General features: G+C 32.6%; 4 protein-coding genes across 7 annotated transcripts; 3 read left to right on the forward strand and 1 right to left on the reverse strand.

Moving 5' to 3' along the window:
• The first annotated feature begins 257 nt into the window (after window positions 1–257).
• On the forward strand, window positions 258–3,524 carry LOC11417108 (uncharacterized). Its single transcript, XM_003606790.4, has 7 exons — window positions 258–471; window positions 544–617; window positions 718–812; window positions 1,373–1,481; window positions 2,604–2,617; window positions 2,930–3,031; window positions 3,115–3,524. Exons 1-7 carry the CDS (start codon window positions 341–343, stop codon window positions 3,244–3,246), a joined length of 657 nt encoding a protein of 218 aa, XP_003606838.2. The 5' UTR covers window positions 258–340; the 3' UTR covers window positions 3,247–3,524.
• Window positions 3,525–3,610: 86 nt separating this feature from the next.
• Window positions 3,611–5,921, reverse strand: LOC11412968 (uncharacterized). Of its 2 annotated transcripts, XM_024781438.2 has the most exons (4): window positions 5,725–5,921; window positions 5,091–5,456; window positions 4,186–4,284; window positions 3,611–4,093 (listed from the first exon to the last, which is right to left on the reverse strand). In XM_024781438.2, the coding sequence occupies exons 2-4, from the start codon at window positions 5,430–5,432 to the stop codon at window positions 3,803–3,805; spliced, it is 732 nt and encodes a 243-aa protein (XP_024637206.1). In that variant the 5' UTR covers window positions 5,433–5,456; window positions 5,725–5,921; the 3' UTR covers window positions 3,611–3,802. The 2 variants fall into 2 exon arrangements, with proteins under 2 accessions (XP_024637206.1, XP_003606839.2); XM_003606791.4 differs by lacking the exon at window positions 5,725–5,921 and having other exon boundaries at window positions 5,091–5,580.
• Window positions 5,922–7,687: 1,766 nt separating this feature from the next.
• Window positions 7,688–10,110, forward strand: LOC11412485 (B3 domain-containing protein REM23). The gene is made up of 3 exons (XM_003606792.4): window positions 7,688–7,978; window positions 8,547–8,618; window positions 9,080–10,110. Exons 2-3 carry the CDS (start codon window positions 8,547–8,549, stop codon window positions 9,827–9,829), a joined length of 822 nt encoding a protein of 273 aa, XP_003606840.1. The 5' UTR covers window positions 7,688–7,978; the 3' UTR covers window positions 9,830–10,110.
• A 3,002-nt stretch (window positions 10,111–13,112) lies between these two features.
• Window positions 13,113–15,461, forward strand: LOC11414897 (B3 domain-containing protein At3g17010). Of its 3 annotated transcripts, none has more exons than XM_003606793.4 (3): window positions 13,113–13,284; window positions 14,232–14,318; window positions 14,730–15,461. In XM_003606793.4, the coding sequence occupies exons 2-3, from the start codon at window positions 14,247–14,249 to the stop codon at window positions 15,252–15,254; spliced, it is 597 nt and encodes a 198-aa protein (XP_003606841.1). In that variant the 5' UTR covers window positions 13,113–13,284; window positions 14,232–14,246; the 3' UTR covers window positions 15,255–15,461. The 3 variants fall into 3 exon arrangements, with proteins under 3 accessions (XP_003606841.1, XP_024637208.1, XP_039688894.1); XM_024781440.2 differs by having other exon boundaries at window positions 13,114–13,284; window positions 14,203–14,318; XM_039832960.1 differs by having other exon boundaries at window positions 13,114–13,284; window positions 14,220–14,318.
• Window positions 15,462–15,941: the final 480 nt, after the last annotated feature.

The following is a 15,941-nucleotide window of genomic DNA, read 5'->3' on the forward strand; positions in this document are numbered from 1 at the left end:
TATAGAAGTCAACGTGTTAGACAGATGTAAATTTCTAGTCTCCAGATAGGGCCAACTAAATACTTGTAAATAGATTTACTGTACTTCACTCAGTCAGTCATGTGTATCTGAAGTTAGTTTTGAATAAACTATACAAGAAATACTTATGAAAAAAGAAATATTAAAATAATCTTATATTATTTTAAAAAAAAAATATATTATATTATTTTACATAATTTTTTTATTTTATGTGTATGGAAGTAGATAAAAAATATTTGATCTCATAATAACTGCAAAAGAGAAAGAAATGGATAAGGCATGAGTCGTAGAATAGTGTGAGTATCAATTCAAACACAGTAACATGATGATGGTTGGTGCTGTCTCCAACTTCAATTCCATTACACTAGGAGTGAGAGTTGCTTCATTCACAACTCCAAATGCTAAATCAAGAGGACTTTCTTTTTATCTGCCTCTGTCTCCATGGAGAAGAAGGTACCAAATTACTTCACAATTCACATTGATTTTAGTTTGAGAATCATATTTCACTTATGTTTTTGTTTGCAGCTTAGATATTCTCTCTACTTCCAATGGAACAACTCTCAGACATCTCAATACTCCAATTTCAGCTGTTAATTCAGGTTCCTTTATATATTATATCTTTTGAGGTTTACTATCCTTTGCTTCTATATATAATAATCACTAGTTTAAAAATAATATTACTTGCTTCTTGCTTTGTAGGTTTAGAAGCATCAATTACAGATTCCAATGATATTTCAGCATTCTTAACAGATGCCACAGTAGTTGCAGAACCAGGAGATGATAATAGGATACAAGTGAGTCACCATGCATAAAAATTGATTACAATGTGAAAGTGGGTGTCTATATATCAATCAACGTGATGAACTAGGCTCAATTAATCGGTTTTTCTGTGGGATTTAATTTGTTTCTATCATAATTATGTTACTTTTGTTAAGAGTCTTACATCGGATGATATAAGGCATGAAAATGTGTTTATAAGTGAGAGGTAGTCCTCACTTTACAAGGTGGTTTTGTAGAGGTTGTGTTAGGCCCAACCCATATTGTGAGAACCTTTGTTTACCTGAGCAGATTAGAATTGAAGCTAATGTTGCTATCAACACATGTTTAATTGTTATCCTGAATTTGCCACTAGTATACCATGCAACCTGCAGCTTTAGACATAAAAAAATTGTGGCTGGATGTATTTCTATAACAAGCCTTGTTATTTTCCCTTTAGCCTCCTCCTTTTATCATGTAAAATATTTTTGTGAAGAATATTTCTATAAATTACAGCTTCATGCTAATTTATGTTTTCATTTTCTTGAACCCTGCTGTTTAGAGGCTTGATTTTGTAATCTTGTGGTTTAAATGGCAGTTAAGAGTGGACTTGACTGGTGTTCAAACACAGAAGGTGTTTGACCGAATCCTTATAAACTTAGGCCGTACGGCCCCACCAGTGCCTGGATTTCGTATGCAAAAAGGAGGTAAAAAGCTTCTCTATTGATAAAGATTGATACCGTTCACTTTCATACACTTAATATACCTAACGTTTGTCACATTTTTCACTTTCATACCCTATTATAATTCATACTTTGCAATACATGCTATGAACACACATGAGCTTGACATTCGTTGCAAGATTGTGATAGGGATTTGGGTATTATGGGGTGCCCAAGTCCCACATCGAGTAGTGCGAGATGCTCGGTGATAGCTAGATTTTAAAAGAGGGTTTCACTAGTGTTTTGATACTTATAATTGGTATCAGAGCTGGTTATCAGTGGCTCGGAAAGGACTACCTACGAAGGGGATGGAAAGGTTGAGTAAAACATTGTAGAGTGCATCTGCCCGGGATGTCGGCTCTCAGGGACGGTACAATAATAAGAACTTGGGTTTTATCAAGTTTCCAAGTTCCACGTCAAGTAGTATAGGCTGATTGGTCAAGTGCTCAAGTGCTTCGATACTTATCATATTCCTCCCCTTATTAACAACCCTTATCCTCAAGAGTTTCTTGAGCACAAACCACATTCTAGACACACTAAAAACCGATGACAATTTCTCTGTGAAATAAGAGCAACTACTTTACAAGCTCCATTTGTTGGCTGCTTAAGCCCTCATTAAAAAATATCAATGTCTGCAACATTTCAGTTTTTTGGCCACAAGTAACCTTTGCATTCGTGGTCTTGTTCTTGGTTTTAGCTTGTGTTCTTTACCAAGGTAAGACCTTGTATGCCCATTTTATTACTTCCTGTATTTGGTTAGTGAAAAAATCCACCTTGTGGGATTTCTCTGTTAAACCTTGGTCCTCAACCTCCGTCAAGTTGACCCTCTCCTTCACTCTCAGTTGTCCCTGTTACTCAGCCCAATTGTGAGAAAACCGGTAACTGGAAGGAAACGAAACTTTTGCTTTATAATTGACACATGACACTTACATCGAGAGGCCCTGCCTATATAAACTTGTTATTTATCTCTTGTTGGTGATATTACCTTACATGTGATTCATTCTCCGGTTCATTATAGTTCAGAATTTCATCAGCATAAGAAATTCAAGTCCCTGAATTTTAACTTAATTACTTTGTACATGCCTTGCGATGTGTGAACTGCTCCAGGGAAATCATCAAAGGTGCGCAATGTCCTATATTTTCTTTTTAATATTTGATGAACTATTGTTTAGTATTTTTTTGATCTATAAATTATTCATTCATTCTTCTGTAATGTTGTTTGTAACATCAATATCATTAAAATGTTGTCGTTAAGTCATCCCTGAGATTGAGTTTTATCTCAAAAAAATGCTTTTCAAAAGAACAACATTATTTGTACACTGATGGATGCAACAGAACATCCATGAATCATGATAATATATATGTTTTATTATTTTTTGAAATAATATGTTTGATTCTTCATTGAAGTTGACTTTGTTAGGAAATCGATGCAGATTCCGAAAGACTTCCTTTTACAGATGCTTGGGGAAGAACGTGTCACTAAGTTTGCAATACAAGAAATACTCAATTGTACCATGGCTGATTATACAAAAAAGGCAAGTGATTTTTTTCCTCTGTATGTGGCTGTCATGGATATATATGTATAAACTTATTTTCACATTTGATTTCCCGATTCCAGGAAAACTTAGATGCGAAGGACAAGAAGGTTAGCACTATTCAAACGATACAAGAACTCAAAAAATCATTCACAGCAGGAAAAGAATTTGGATTCAATGTTCTAATTGAGCCTAAAAACTCCGAAGGTGAATAACTTGTTTTGAGGGGTCTAGCAATTACCGGAGAAACACGATTTGTTGCACTCGATGATATGCAGCTTAAAGAGTTATTCTAATGGCCAGTTGATGAGGTCATAAAAATAAAGGCGAAATATTCTGACACGAAACGTACAGGAAAAATGCACAAGAAACTCATCATTTAGATTATTCATCCTGATTTTGTGACATTACTAAACTAACAGAGTGAATATTGCAGACTTTGAATATCTTTTTAGCCTTTTAAATTAAATGGTGATTTGTCAATTGGGACCTTCATGTTTATGCCTTTGTCGTTTTATGTCTACTTTCTGCATTTCGCTCAATACAATATACCTATATGTTTCTGCATAACATGATTTCCTCATTGTAGGATCGAAATAATAGCATTTCTTGTTAACTGGAATACCCCAATCAATAACCAATAACCAATAACCTTAGACTAAATAGAAATAGCCAAGTTGTTGGAAGAGAATCAAACTCTCACAAAGAAGGGATAAATGGGTACAGTCTCTATGCATATAAGCTAGACTTAAAGAAACTTAAAAAAACTTGTCATATGGCCCCTATAATAGAATTACGAAGATCGGAGAATAGACCGTAGAGGGAGTACTGCCGTAGATTTTTCACTTCATACCAAGAATTTAGAGCATCAAGATTCTTGTCAATCCCTGAGAATGCCAACTGTATGCCAATCTTGCAAGCAGTGTCGCCATTCTTTTGACACTCTGTGTTTGGCACTGCACAGTCTTGATTATTCAGGCAAATACTTCCACTGGGACATGCATCACAGCCGAAACTCTTCCAAAACAAGTTTTGAAGGGTTCCGTCTTGAAATTCAAGAACCTGTTAGTCAACCAACACAGAAATTCAAAATTACATTCATAAAGGAAATTTCGTTGCTACAAAATACACATATTAATCATGTCAAATGATACCAAAGTGAAACTGGTAATCGTGTGACTGTCGTCGGCAAGCATGATTGGTAGTGATCTTGCTGCATATTTCTGTCCAGCAAACGCAACCATATATGTGCCCTGATAAAACCCCAAAATAAGTAGAGAATAAACATCCAAAAGTTTGCGAAAGAATATTTGGCAGCAGGACTGTTAAACTTTGAAATCATAACAAAGAAACAACTCTTCAAATGGAAATATGCATAAAGTAAAAAAATCAAAGATTTTTTCTAACTGATGCCGAGGAATATAGTGTACCAAGCTGGTATATGCCTTACTCAATGACAAAAATGTCTTAAAATTCTTTCTTGCTAACATAGGGAACATTTGATTAGCTAGTAGACAGTCTCAAATTAAAAAAAAGTGTTATCAATTAGACTCAATATTTTAGTTCTAAACCCACCAAATCTATTAGATACAACTATTATATCTGATGTAATTCCTAATTATAATACCATTCCCTAAGACTTACCTTATATAATTTACCAGAACACATGATTATGGAGGGAACAATAAAAAAAAAAGTATAATACCAAGTAAAATACCAAACATATAATTATCATATCAAACTGAGACCCTGTTCGGATAAACATCTTGATTAACTTCTAAGTACGTTTATGTATAAGCGATTTCTACAACAAAGATAAAAAAAGCCGCATCATTTTTTCTTTTTGGAATACAAGTCACATCGTTTGTGAGAGCCTATGAAAATAAGTTGAAAGTCGTGTTATAAGTTGCTCCATAAACTTTCGCAAACAGTTTTACAAGTACTTATATCAGTAGATAAACTCAAATACGTCAATTGAAACAAACCATGAGTATTGTCAAGAACAGCTCCTGTATACACGAAGCAATGAATTTAACTCATTAATACAAAAACTGAATACCGAGTCTGAGCTGCTCCTGTTAACGGTAAGTAGGGAGATTTCATCGACCATTGGCCTAAACACAACAAGTTGTGCTTTGCCTGCGAGGCTAAGACGAGAGTCACAAGGCGAAAGCTGTGGACCACTATCTGGGGTGAAAGATTGCTTGTCCGCAAATGCAATGCCAAAGGTAAAGCCATCTCCTTTCTGAACTTTAGCATCTTCACATGGAAGATAAACATCATTTGTATCAACTGCATCTGCAACAAACATAGCCATCATAGCAATGACAATCAACTTTTTCACCAAACCTATTTTCCCTATCTTGAACATGGTGAAAAAAACTTCTTCATCCATCCTCATCTTCTTCAATTTGATGATTATTCTCTGAACAAAATAAAAAAAAAAAGAGAACAAAACTAGTTATGTAAAAGAAAAGAAAAGAAAAGTAAAATCCTTATTGTTTGGGTCAAACTAGAAAAGAACAATAGTTTGTGGTGATGGAAACAACGTGGTATCAACATTTGTCTTTAACTAAGGATTGAAAAAGTGTTATTATACGTGCGGCACATAAATCCAAGATAATATGATAGATTAAACAAGAAGATGCATTTAAATAATAATAACTTAAGAAGCAAGGAACAGATCTCTATACCTTAAAAATCAAAACAAACGAATTTCGTATCTGAAGAATATTTTAGAAATCAGAATTTGAGGTTTGGTTTTTCTATGATTCATTCACATGGGACAAAAAAAATGTCAACTAATCAAGGAAGGATTGGTGGCAAAGAAAACGTTGTTGAGGTTTTTGTTTTTCTACCAGATTGGTGATAAACTTTTTTTTTTTTTTTTTGGTGGTGAGATTGGTGATAAACTAACAACATATAAAAGGTGTTAATGCAAATCCTCAGGAGAAAACCAGAACAAATATTAATTAATGTAATAAATCAACAGGAAAATGTAATAATATATTACATTAACTATTTAATTTCTTTTAAGGAAACTATTTATTATTTTAAGCGTAATTTATGCTCTTCTTTAAAAAAAAAAAGCGTAATTTATGCTCTTAATATTGAGAGAAATTAATCAGACTACCAAATAAACATGTTGGTTTGACCAAAAAAATAAAATACTCTTTCTTATGAGTAATAAAAATTCAAAAAAAGTCAATTTTACATTTATCGATGCTTTTGGTAAATAAGATTTAAGTATTATAATTTTCAAGGCAAATTCTATGATACATCCAAAATTTTGAGTGTACCGGTGCACCAAACCTTTAAATTAATAATTAAATTAGTTTGTTTTTTGAAGAAAAAAAATCATTTTCTATCATTGAAAATTGAGACTTCTACGGTACACCTCACAAATTGAGGTGTACCGGTACTCTCACTTCATAAATTTATAAATTAACGATTATTTTATGAAATAAATAGGTATTTGTCAATATTATATTTTAGAAAACATCATTTCATAAGGAAAAAAAACTTCATTTCAATATTTATAAGAATCATATTAAATTTTTAACATTTTCTCATAAAAAATAATAAATATTCTTTCTTATAGACATCATACACCAATCAATCCACCAAGTCTATGTTTTTTAACTAAGGACAAAACTGTGATAATTTACACACAAGACCAAATGAAAACAATACCCTATTTAAGTGATTTAGTGGAATTGAAGTCGGAACATTATCAAACAGATTTAAACGTAAAAAAGTTTTTGAAATATAAAACATTTACCAAACAACTTTATTTTTCATTCATTGAAAAAAACACTAATTTTTTTTAAAGCTCTTAATTTTTAAGTTTAGACTTAAAACAACTTCTACGGTAATTTTTTTTTTTTGAGTAAAACAATACAAACCAATGTTTGTTTCTACATTAGCTTTTAAAATAATGCGACAAACACAATTCAATGCGAGATGCTCCAATTTATTGTGGTGAGTGGACGTGTTGTGAGATCATTTCCACCATGAAAACAAATGTATTATAAGTTATCCTGGTTTATCTTCTCAAGACTAGGATAGGAAAAGAGTCAAGTAAAACTCATCTCGATCAGACTTGATAAAAATTAGTTTAACTCGAAATTCAATTCAAGTTTGATGCAAAAAAAATTAAGCTCAAACTCTACTTATTTCAGGTCCATGAACAATTGTGCTCGCTTGTTAGGTTTAATTCATTTACTTACATCACATAATTCAAAAGCCAACTTGTTTTAAAAATATCAAAAGCTTTATATCTTTGACTTTTTAATTTATTTTTTTATTTAACAGGAAAATATATATTGAATAAAAGTAAAAAGCTATCCCAAGTGTACAGAGAATATACATAAACACAAAGGACCATACTTGCATTTATGCATGAAAAATACACAAGTATATATAATAGAGTCAACTAATGAAACAAACAAATCGAATTATATATAATTCAAGTTCAATCTATTTAATTAATGAACTTAATTTTCAGCTCAAATTAAACTCATTTGATTAATGAATTAAGTTTGAGAATTAATTGTCGAATCAAGTTTCAAACCATATTTAAATTGACTCGAGAAAAACCGAAGCCATGTGTGACAAAGGTTAAATTTGAAACATTTCAAAGTGTAGGATAGGAGCTACTACTCCAAAATTCCATTTCCATCTAGCTACATTGGTCCCCATTAAACCATTTTGAGATGTAGCAGCAGTATGATTAATTATGCATTCCATTTTGAGCACCCAATCTTAATTATTTCTGATACTTACCATTTTCAGTAATTCAGTCTCCAAGTGGTCCATATCATTTTGCTGGCTAATGGCATAGATCGATATAATATTGAGTGATTTACTTACTTATTACGCTGTTGCTCGCAGTACTCTGGTGGGTGCAAGTATCAAGTTTCAGCTTTTCAACTCCTCCTCTCCAAGGTGTAATGTAATATACATTTTACATTTTTGTTTGAACTCATTTAAGTCTTGGTTATATTTTGAACTTGTTGTGTCTCGGGTCTTCTTGTTCTTGGTTTTTGTTTTGACTTCTTAATCAAACAAAACAACGATTTTTGAGTGATCCAAAGCAAGATATATTCCTTTGAAACAGAAAAATAAAGATCAAGAGTAAAATCATTTATACCTTTCCGAAGAAGAAAATACATCCCAAACCTAAAAAATGTCTTGACTCTTGAGAACCCAAGAGTGAAAGAAGCAAATTTTCAAGGTTGCTAGAGTTTGACAAAATGTAAAATATATAATTTTATAGTTTCATACAAATTCTCCTATTTTCAAGATCTACTTTGTGTTTATATTGCAATTTACATTTTTTATCCATGTACTTTGATACAAGGGGTAGTTTGGATGAATTTGGGTGTTGGTTAATTAATAATTTATTCATTTCAATGTCTGAGATGGTGTTGTGTTCTATTTTAATGAGTTTTTTCTTGGTTAAGTTTCTGTTCGCGCCTTCAAAAAGTTTATCTCATTCACTTAAAAAATATAGATGGATTATGATCACCAAGACAAACCATCCTTCTTCGCAATCATCAAAGAAGGCTTCAACATCAACAGCCTGGTAATAATTTATTCGTACTTTTGTTTATATGTTTCTCCCACATGATCATCATCTCATGCATTCTACAACTTGTTTGCCTTGTTAATAATAAGAAATACTTTGCATTCTACAATTTGGTCAGTAAACTAGTTGTATTAATTTACATGACGTTCTTCTTAGAACACATTCAATATCCCTTAGCTCAACAGCCGAGTTATCTACTATACATAGACATACACACATTCATGAAGTTTGCAGATCCATGACTGTCCGATCAAAATGGGGTGGTCCAGATCCGAGCTCCGTAATTTTTGTTGTTAAAGAAAATCAAATTCTGTTTTGACTATTTGATCTCAATTGGAAGGTTATCCCCTGGCTTTGTGAATGCTCGCAGGGATCCGGCTTCATATACATAACATGTTTATTTTTTTAACATTACTTCTTGCCAAGCTACTATGTTTTTTTTTGGTCATAATCTGCAGAAGGTACCACCGGAGATTGTTACGGATTTGGGTGAAGAGTTGTGGAAGAATACGTTTATGATTCTGGTAGGTTCGTCTGGTGAGAAGTGGGAAGTGAGTATTTTGAAGAAAGGGAATGACATATATCTACAAATTGGTTGGCAGAAATTTCTGATAGACAACAAAGTGATGCTTGAAGAGTTATTGGTTTTCACATATGATGGGGAGAACAAGTTCCAGGGGCAAATTTTTGGCAAGAATGGATTGGAGAGACCATGCTTCAAGAATGTACCAGAACAAGAAGAAGTACAAGAAGAAGAAGAAGAAGTTACTGCAGCACCTCCATTCACCGTGGCCAAGAGAAAGAGGGGCAGACCAAGAAAAGTTCCTTCTCCTGAGAGTGAGTGCTTTAAGAAAGAAAAAGCTGAAGTTCCAGCAAAAATTGCGGTTAAGAGAAATGATTGTAGAGCAAGAAAAAGTCCTGCTGGTGAGAGAGTATGCTTCAGGAAAAAAGAAGAAGTTGCAGCAACAATCATGTCTATGGGGAAACGAAGAAAAAATCGTCAGAGAGTAAGCGTAAAGAAAGAAGAAGCCAAAGCTGCAGCAACAATGGCGGCTGCGATAAACAAGGGCAGAACAAGAGAAAATCCTGCTGGTGAGAGAGTATGCGTCAAGAAAGAAGATGCAAAAGCTGAAGAAACAATTGTGGCTGAGAGAAAGAAGGGTAGACCAAGAAAATATTCTGCTCCAGTTGTTATTTATGTTAACTGATATAAAATAAAAAATTATCTGTTATATATATGATCAGATTGAAATAGATACTGAGATTAATTAAAGTATGCTTAACAACAATCCATATATTGGAGTTAGTTATTAGGATTTATGTAGCTGTTATGATTGATGTTGTTTTTATGGTTGCATTGTATGTGAATGCATTGGGCATCAAAGTGGATGGTGATTTTTCTAATTGTGTCTAGATTTTATTGGTGAAATTCAAATCAGTTGAATGTTAAACATTGTACTTCATTTATTAATATAGTTTTGTCTCCTAAGGTTGTAACTTGTTGTAGTGAGTTTCGAGAGTTTGTTTATTAGTTTATGTGTTAAAGAGAGTGTTAGAAAAAGAGTGTTCTAAATATTTTTTTTGTTTAGCTTGCGTTGATTACTCTTTTGTTTTTTTGGATGGTGAACGTTAATTACTCTTTACAAGTATTATGAACATTTTGGTTTGTGGATTACTTTTAATTTTTTTATTAAAAAATAAACTCAGATTGGATATTTTCGAATAAGTGAACCATCAAGAATTGCAAAATAGGCAAGCTTCATCATAGGGTGGCATTTAGTATGCACAAGTGTAAAATTTGTGCACCATGTCCAAATTGCTTTGTAAACCAATTGTAGCCATTGAAATATTATTATTATATTTGGACGGTTGAGATCTACTACTGGCTACCTATTATCAACTTTTTGTAATTTTGTCTACAACAAAAACAATGACCCCACATAGGAATTGTTTATCATTAATTTATTAATGGGCTTTTGAGTTTTTTTTTTTTCGTGTGCAACCCCAGCTAGAAAAAAGGGTAGATTCCTTGTATGCATTTCTCCTGTGTGGGTGAAGAATACTCATCATTTATTAATTTATTAAAAGGAATTGTTTATCATTAATTTATTAATGGGCTTTTGAGTTTTTTTTTCTTCGTGTGCAACCCCAGCTAGAAAAAAGGGTAGATTCCTTGTATGCATTTCACCTGTGTGGGTGAAGAATACTCATCATTTAGCATGATCCCTTGCCTGCAGTTGTTAATATTGTATGATTCTTACTTTTATTTGATATTTATTTGTTAATTCTATTTTAAAAAAAGAAGCAAAAATCATTCTTCAACTTTTGGTGTTCTTTCTGCAAAATCCAGATCTGAGAAATAAAAATTCAGATATCACAAAACCAACCCAGTAACTAGTTGGCTTGAAATCCTTACTTTAGATATGGCGTAAAACTCTACGATTTATGGGTTAAATAAGGATGAATTTATGGGTTTCTTGTTGAGTTGTTGAAGGTACAAGTGTTTTTGGTTTTACGGTGAACGAGTTTCTAAATTTTAAGCGATTATCAATATATCGTTAAGGAGAGTTTCTGGATTTATGATGAATGAGCTTATTGGGTTTATGAAGTTTTTTATTTTATGGGTTGAATGAAGAATATATGATTGAAGAGATGAAGATTGTTGATTTTTTGTAATAAAAAAAATCTGATATCATTTGAAAATATTCGTAACTTTAAAAAAAAAATTAATAATACAAAAGTGTGGAGGACATGAGATGAAGATGGTCATGGTGATGTGGTTGTTATCATAGTAGTGATGATGGTTCTATGTGAGAGATGTTCAAAATCTTTTATTAATTTTCTGGAAAAAAATTCCTCAAGGAGGTGCATTTGTTTTTCGTCAGAATGGGAGGTGAATTAGATAAAGAGACCTCCAATATTTGACATTAAAATAATAATTCAGTGTTTTAATAGGATTTATTACAACAGGTGAGTACCGACAGTTGTCCTTTATTATTTAACTTGTGTATCATGCACAAGTTTATCCCTTGTGCATTGCAAATGCCACCCCATCATAGGGCAAGGCGAGCAACTCCAAGAAGGATTGCAAAATAGGTAGGTCAAATCAAAGGACAAGGCAACCAAGGCCTTGGACCTCATTTTTTATGCACTAATAGTATTAGATGTTTAAAGTCAACTTTGAGAAAACTTACGATTCAGTTGAATAAACTAAGTCCAATAAAAGTATCCAGAGTAGGTAGTGGGTTGAGGGTTTGTTTGCAGCATAAGGGTTACATTCTATGATGAGTACTTCAATGGAAGAAGGTTTGTTTATTGGTTACTGGATTGGATCGAGGTCCTAATCCAGGGTTTCTCATTTCAACTTGCGAATGATACACAAATTTTAGGCGAGAAAAGTTTGGCAAATATCAAGACTATATTAAGGTGATTATGCTTCTCTTTGAGTTGATTTCAGATCTCAAAGTCAAATTCCGTAAGATTTTGCTTGTGGGCATTATTGTTTCAAATTCTTGGTCAAACACAATTTAAATATCCTGGCCTTCCAATTGGCGATAATTTGCAAAGATTATCCCTCTATTAGAAAGAAATACAAAAAGGCTTTCAAGTTGTAAGGTTTGCAATTTGTTCATAGGTGTCCGACATGATTTACGTAAGTCTCCTTGTCTTCTTCACTGGTTTTACGTTTTCTTTCCTTTTTGAAGGCTCCCACATGTATCATTTTCCCTTTTTAAATTCTTCTTTGGAGGGCGGTAGTTAAGATTGGTGTATTAAGTTCATTAGAATTGTTTGTTTAGATCTAAGATAAAGGCAATTTAAGAGTGAGAAGAGTGTACTAATTAATTTTTCTTTATTAGCTAGATGGTTGTGGATGTTTCACTTGTTTTCTTGGGAGGAGAAATTATGGTGTTATGAATTCGTTGCAAAAACACACCAATAAAAAACTTGATGTGTTGAGCAAATTAAAACCAAACAATCAAATCAAGCAGGTGAAAAAATAATTCAAACAAAAATAAATAGCAAGAGATAATGGAGGAAGGAGAACACAAGAATTTGTTTACCTAGTTCGGTCTAATGATGACCTACTCTGGGGGAGAGAGCAGCTCTCCTTTCCATTATAATGATATGAGTTTCTTTACAAAGAGATATTGAGGATTCAATCTCTTCTCGTGACCAAGAGACTCAATTCTAACAGTGTTTTGTTCAATGTGAATCAAAACAATCTCAACCCTAGTGTTTGTTACCAAGAGAAATTCTCTATAAACCATAGTTGTATGTTGGCTTCTAAATTCTGTTTTCTAACATTTTTCTTTCGTAACATATAAAGAAAAACTAAAGCCACGTACACACGCGGTGTAATGACCTAAGGAAAGTGACAAAGTTGTTTTAACGTGTATACATGAATTATTGGTTTGAATTAACGTTGAAACTTGAAATATTACTACAAGTAGCAGGATCACGTAACCAATAATTTCTATTTTTGTGCATAGCTTTCATGCAACCTATATGACCATTTTGAGTAGTGTGGCAGTGTCAATGATTCTTAATTATTTCTGCCACAAGTGGTCCTTCCATCTTTGATTTTATCATTTGCTATTTACTTGCCTTTTTGCTCGATCTTTATTGCTTTAGTGGCCAAGTTTTCAAGTTTCAGCTTTTCAAGGTTTTTCATACTTTCTCTCTTCTTTGCTTTATTTTCAACTAAGATGCGTATATAGGTTTTGCATTTTTTTTTTTTTAACTCATTTGCATCTTGGTTTTATTCTTAACTTGTTGGATCAGTTCTTCTGAGATCTACTTGGTTTTAGTTTTGGTTTCTTTAATGAAACAACGATTATTCAGTGATCTAAAGCAAGCTATTCCTTCTCAAGATGAAAACTTTTGAGAAAGATGAAGAAAATATAACATCTACATCCCAAACCTAAAAAATGTCTTGAGAATCCAAAGAGTGAAGAAGAAAATTTTCAAGGTTACTAGAGTTTGACATAATGAATTTTAGAATTCTGTATAACATATATATCATATAGTTATATACAACTTTCATATTTTTAAGATCTACTTTCTGTTTATAGTTTTACATTTAAAATTTATTTTGATGCTTTTTGTTTATATTTTTAACTATCCTATAGTTTTATTTACATATTAAAATTTATTTTGTCACCCCTAACTATTTTATTTAAGCTAAGCAAAAATAATCATAATAGCATCAAAAACAGAAACCCAAATTGTTACAAGGAAACAAGTGATGATTAGTACTCACTCGTACTGGCTCATAAGGGTTTGGTCTTATTTATTAAGTATATGTTTTGCTTGATTTTATTAATTTTTTATGCTGCTTATTGTCATATTAATTCATCACTCTGATTAATTATTCTCTGTATTGCAATGGTATTTTGCCGTATGCGAAAACTCAAGAGTAGTTTGGAATTTAGATGAATTTGAGTGTTGGTAAAATAATTTGTTAATTTAAATGTCTGAGATGGTGTTGTGTTCTGTTTTTATGGTTTTCTTCTTGTTAATTTTCTGTTTATAATTCAAAACTTTTGCACTTTTAGTGATCATGTTATTCTATATAATGAAGTTTATCTTTGCTTATATAAACGGAAAAAGAAAAAGAAAAAACAGATGGATCATGAGCAGCAAGACAAGCCATCCTTTTTCGCTATCATCAAAGAAGGCTTCAACACCAAGTGCATGGTAATTCATTTGTACTTTTGTTCTTCATCATCTCATGCATGCTAAAATTTGTAATCTTTGTTAATAAGAAATACCTGTCTGTCTTTGGATGCTGATGAGAAAGTTATAGATATGAATGAAAAAAAGTTCATAGAAAAATGTTATTAAGCTAGGTCGTTAGTTTTCCAAGTTTAAATCTCAGAAGTCCTAATTAAAACTCATCCAGTACTGCTTAGCTCACCAACCGAGATTATCGTTTTTAAAGAAAATCAAAATATGTTTACTTTTTTGGACCGTCCATCTCGATTGGACGGTCACGGATACATCCTGACTGCGTGAATGCTTGCAGTCTGCAGGGAATCTGACCATACATATTTTTTTAAAAATATTACTTCTCGAGAAGTTACCATTTTTTTTGGTCATAATCTGCAGAAAGTACCACCGAAGATTGTTATGGATTTGGGTGAAGAGTTTTGGAAGAAAGCATCAATTATTCTAGTATGCTCTTCTGGTGAGAAGTGGGAAGTTAAAATTTTGAAGAAAGCAAATGACATTTATGTGCGAAACTTTGGTTGGCAAAAGTTTCTGAAAGACAACTCAGTGGGACTTGAAGAGTTCTTGGTCTTCACATATATTGGAGAAAACCTATTCAATGTGGAAATTTATGGCAAGAATGGCTTAGAGAAACCATGCTTCAAGAAAAAGCAAGAAGTCGTTGCAGCCCCAATTGTGGCCAAGAGAAAGAGGGGTAGACCAAGAAGAAATCCTGCTGGTGTAGAGGAAGAAAAGGAAGAAGCTGCACCAACAATTGTGGCTAAGACAAAGATGGTACAAAGAAAATATCCCTCGAGAGTATGTGTTAGAAAAGAAAAGGCAGAGACGTTAGCTACAATTGTGACAAAGAAGGGTATACCAAGAAAAAATCCTGCTCCTCTTTCTGTTATTTTAGTAGACTGATATAACAAATATATGTTATCTGTTATATATATGCTCAGATTGAAATAGATACTGAAATTAATTAAGAGTATGTTTAAGAACAATCCATGTATCGGAGTTAGTTATCAGGATTTATGTAGCTGTTATGATTGATGATGCTTTAGTGGTTGCATGGTATGTGAATGATACTGCATTAGACATCAAAGTAGATGGTACCGGGTTTTCTAATTGTTTCTGGATTTCATTGGTGAAATTCCAATTAGTTAATAGATATAAATGAGTTTATTGCACGAATGCTTCCAAAAACCTAAAACTATCTCTCGGCAAGGCCTAACAATGATATTATTTATCTTATCAACATGATTATAATCCCAAATAAGCTTTAACAATACTATAACTCTCTATGGAGTGTTTGATCATACTTGAATACTCTATTGTAGTGTGGGTAGTAAAATGGTTTCTGATCTATAAAATCATCATCATTGTCACTTTTACAGTATGATTTGTGTCCAAAATGAGGTTGATAAGATCATAACATCTTTTTTGCACCTCACACATTTGAACCTAGCTTAAGCATAGCAAGTGAGTCAAATACATTGCTTTTATCCGTTTTTTGCATCGATTTTGTTGGTTTTTTTTTTCTTTTATTTTCTCTTTGGCCTCAGTTTGGACAACTTACACAAACCTTAGCAGTTTAAGAGTATATTC

Source organism: Medicago truncatula, chromosome 4 (genome assembly GCF_003473485.1).
Source record: "Medicago truncatula cultivar Jemalong A17 chromosome 4, MtrunA17r5.0-ANR, whole genome shotgun sequence".
Taxonomy (NCBI): Eukaryota; Viridiplantae; Streptophyta; class Magnoliopsida; order Fabales; family Fabaceae; genus Medicago; species Medicago truncatula.

Coding starts and splice junctions, on each gene's coding strand:
- LOC11417108 (XM_003606790.4), top strand. CDS start 341: ATGATGATGGTTGGTGCTGTCTCCAACTTCAATTCCATTACACTAGGA. Junction 472..543: donor CTGTCTCCATGGAGAAGAAG/GTACCAAATTAC, acceptor TTTTGTTTGCAG/CTTAGATATTCTCTCTACTT. Junction 618..717: donor AATTTCAGCTGTTAATTCAG/GTTCCTTTATAT, acceptor CTTGCTTTGTAG/GTTTAGAAGCATCAATTACA.
- LOC11412968 (XM_024781438.2), bottom strand. CDS start 5,432: ATGAGGATGGATGAAGAAGTTTTTTTCACCATGTTCAAGATAGGGAAA. Junction 4,285..5,090: donor ACAGGAGCAGCTCAGACTCG/GTATTCAGTTTT, acceptor GGGTTTTATCAG/GGCACATATATGGTTGCGTT. Junction 4,094..4,185: donor CGATTACCAGTTTCACTTTG/GTATCATTTGAC, acceptor GTTGACTAACAG/GTTCTTGAATTTCAAGACGG.
- LOC11412485 (XM_003606792.4), top strand. CDS start 8,547: ATGGATTATGATCACCAAGACAAACCATCCTTCTTCGCAATCATCAAA. Junction 8,619..9,079: donor GCTTCAACATCAACAGCCTG/GTAATAATTTAT, acceptor CATAATCTGCAG/AAGGTACCACCGGAGATTGT.
- LOC11414897 (XM_003606793.4), top strand. CDS start 14,247: ATGGATCATGAGCAGCAAGACAAGCCATCCTTTTTCGCTATCATCAAA. Junction 14,319..14,729: donor GCTTCAACACCAAGTGCATG/GTAATTCATTTG, acceptor CATAATCTGCAG/AAAGTACCACCGAAGATTGT.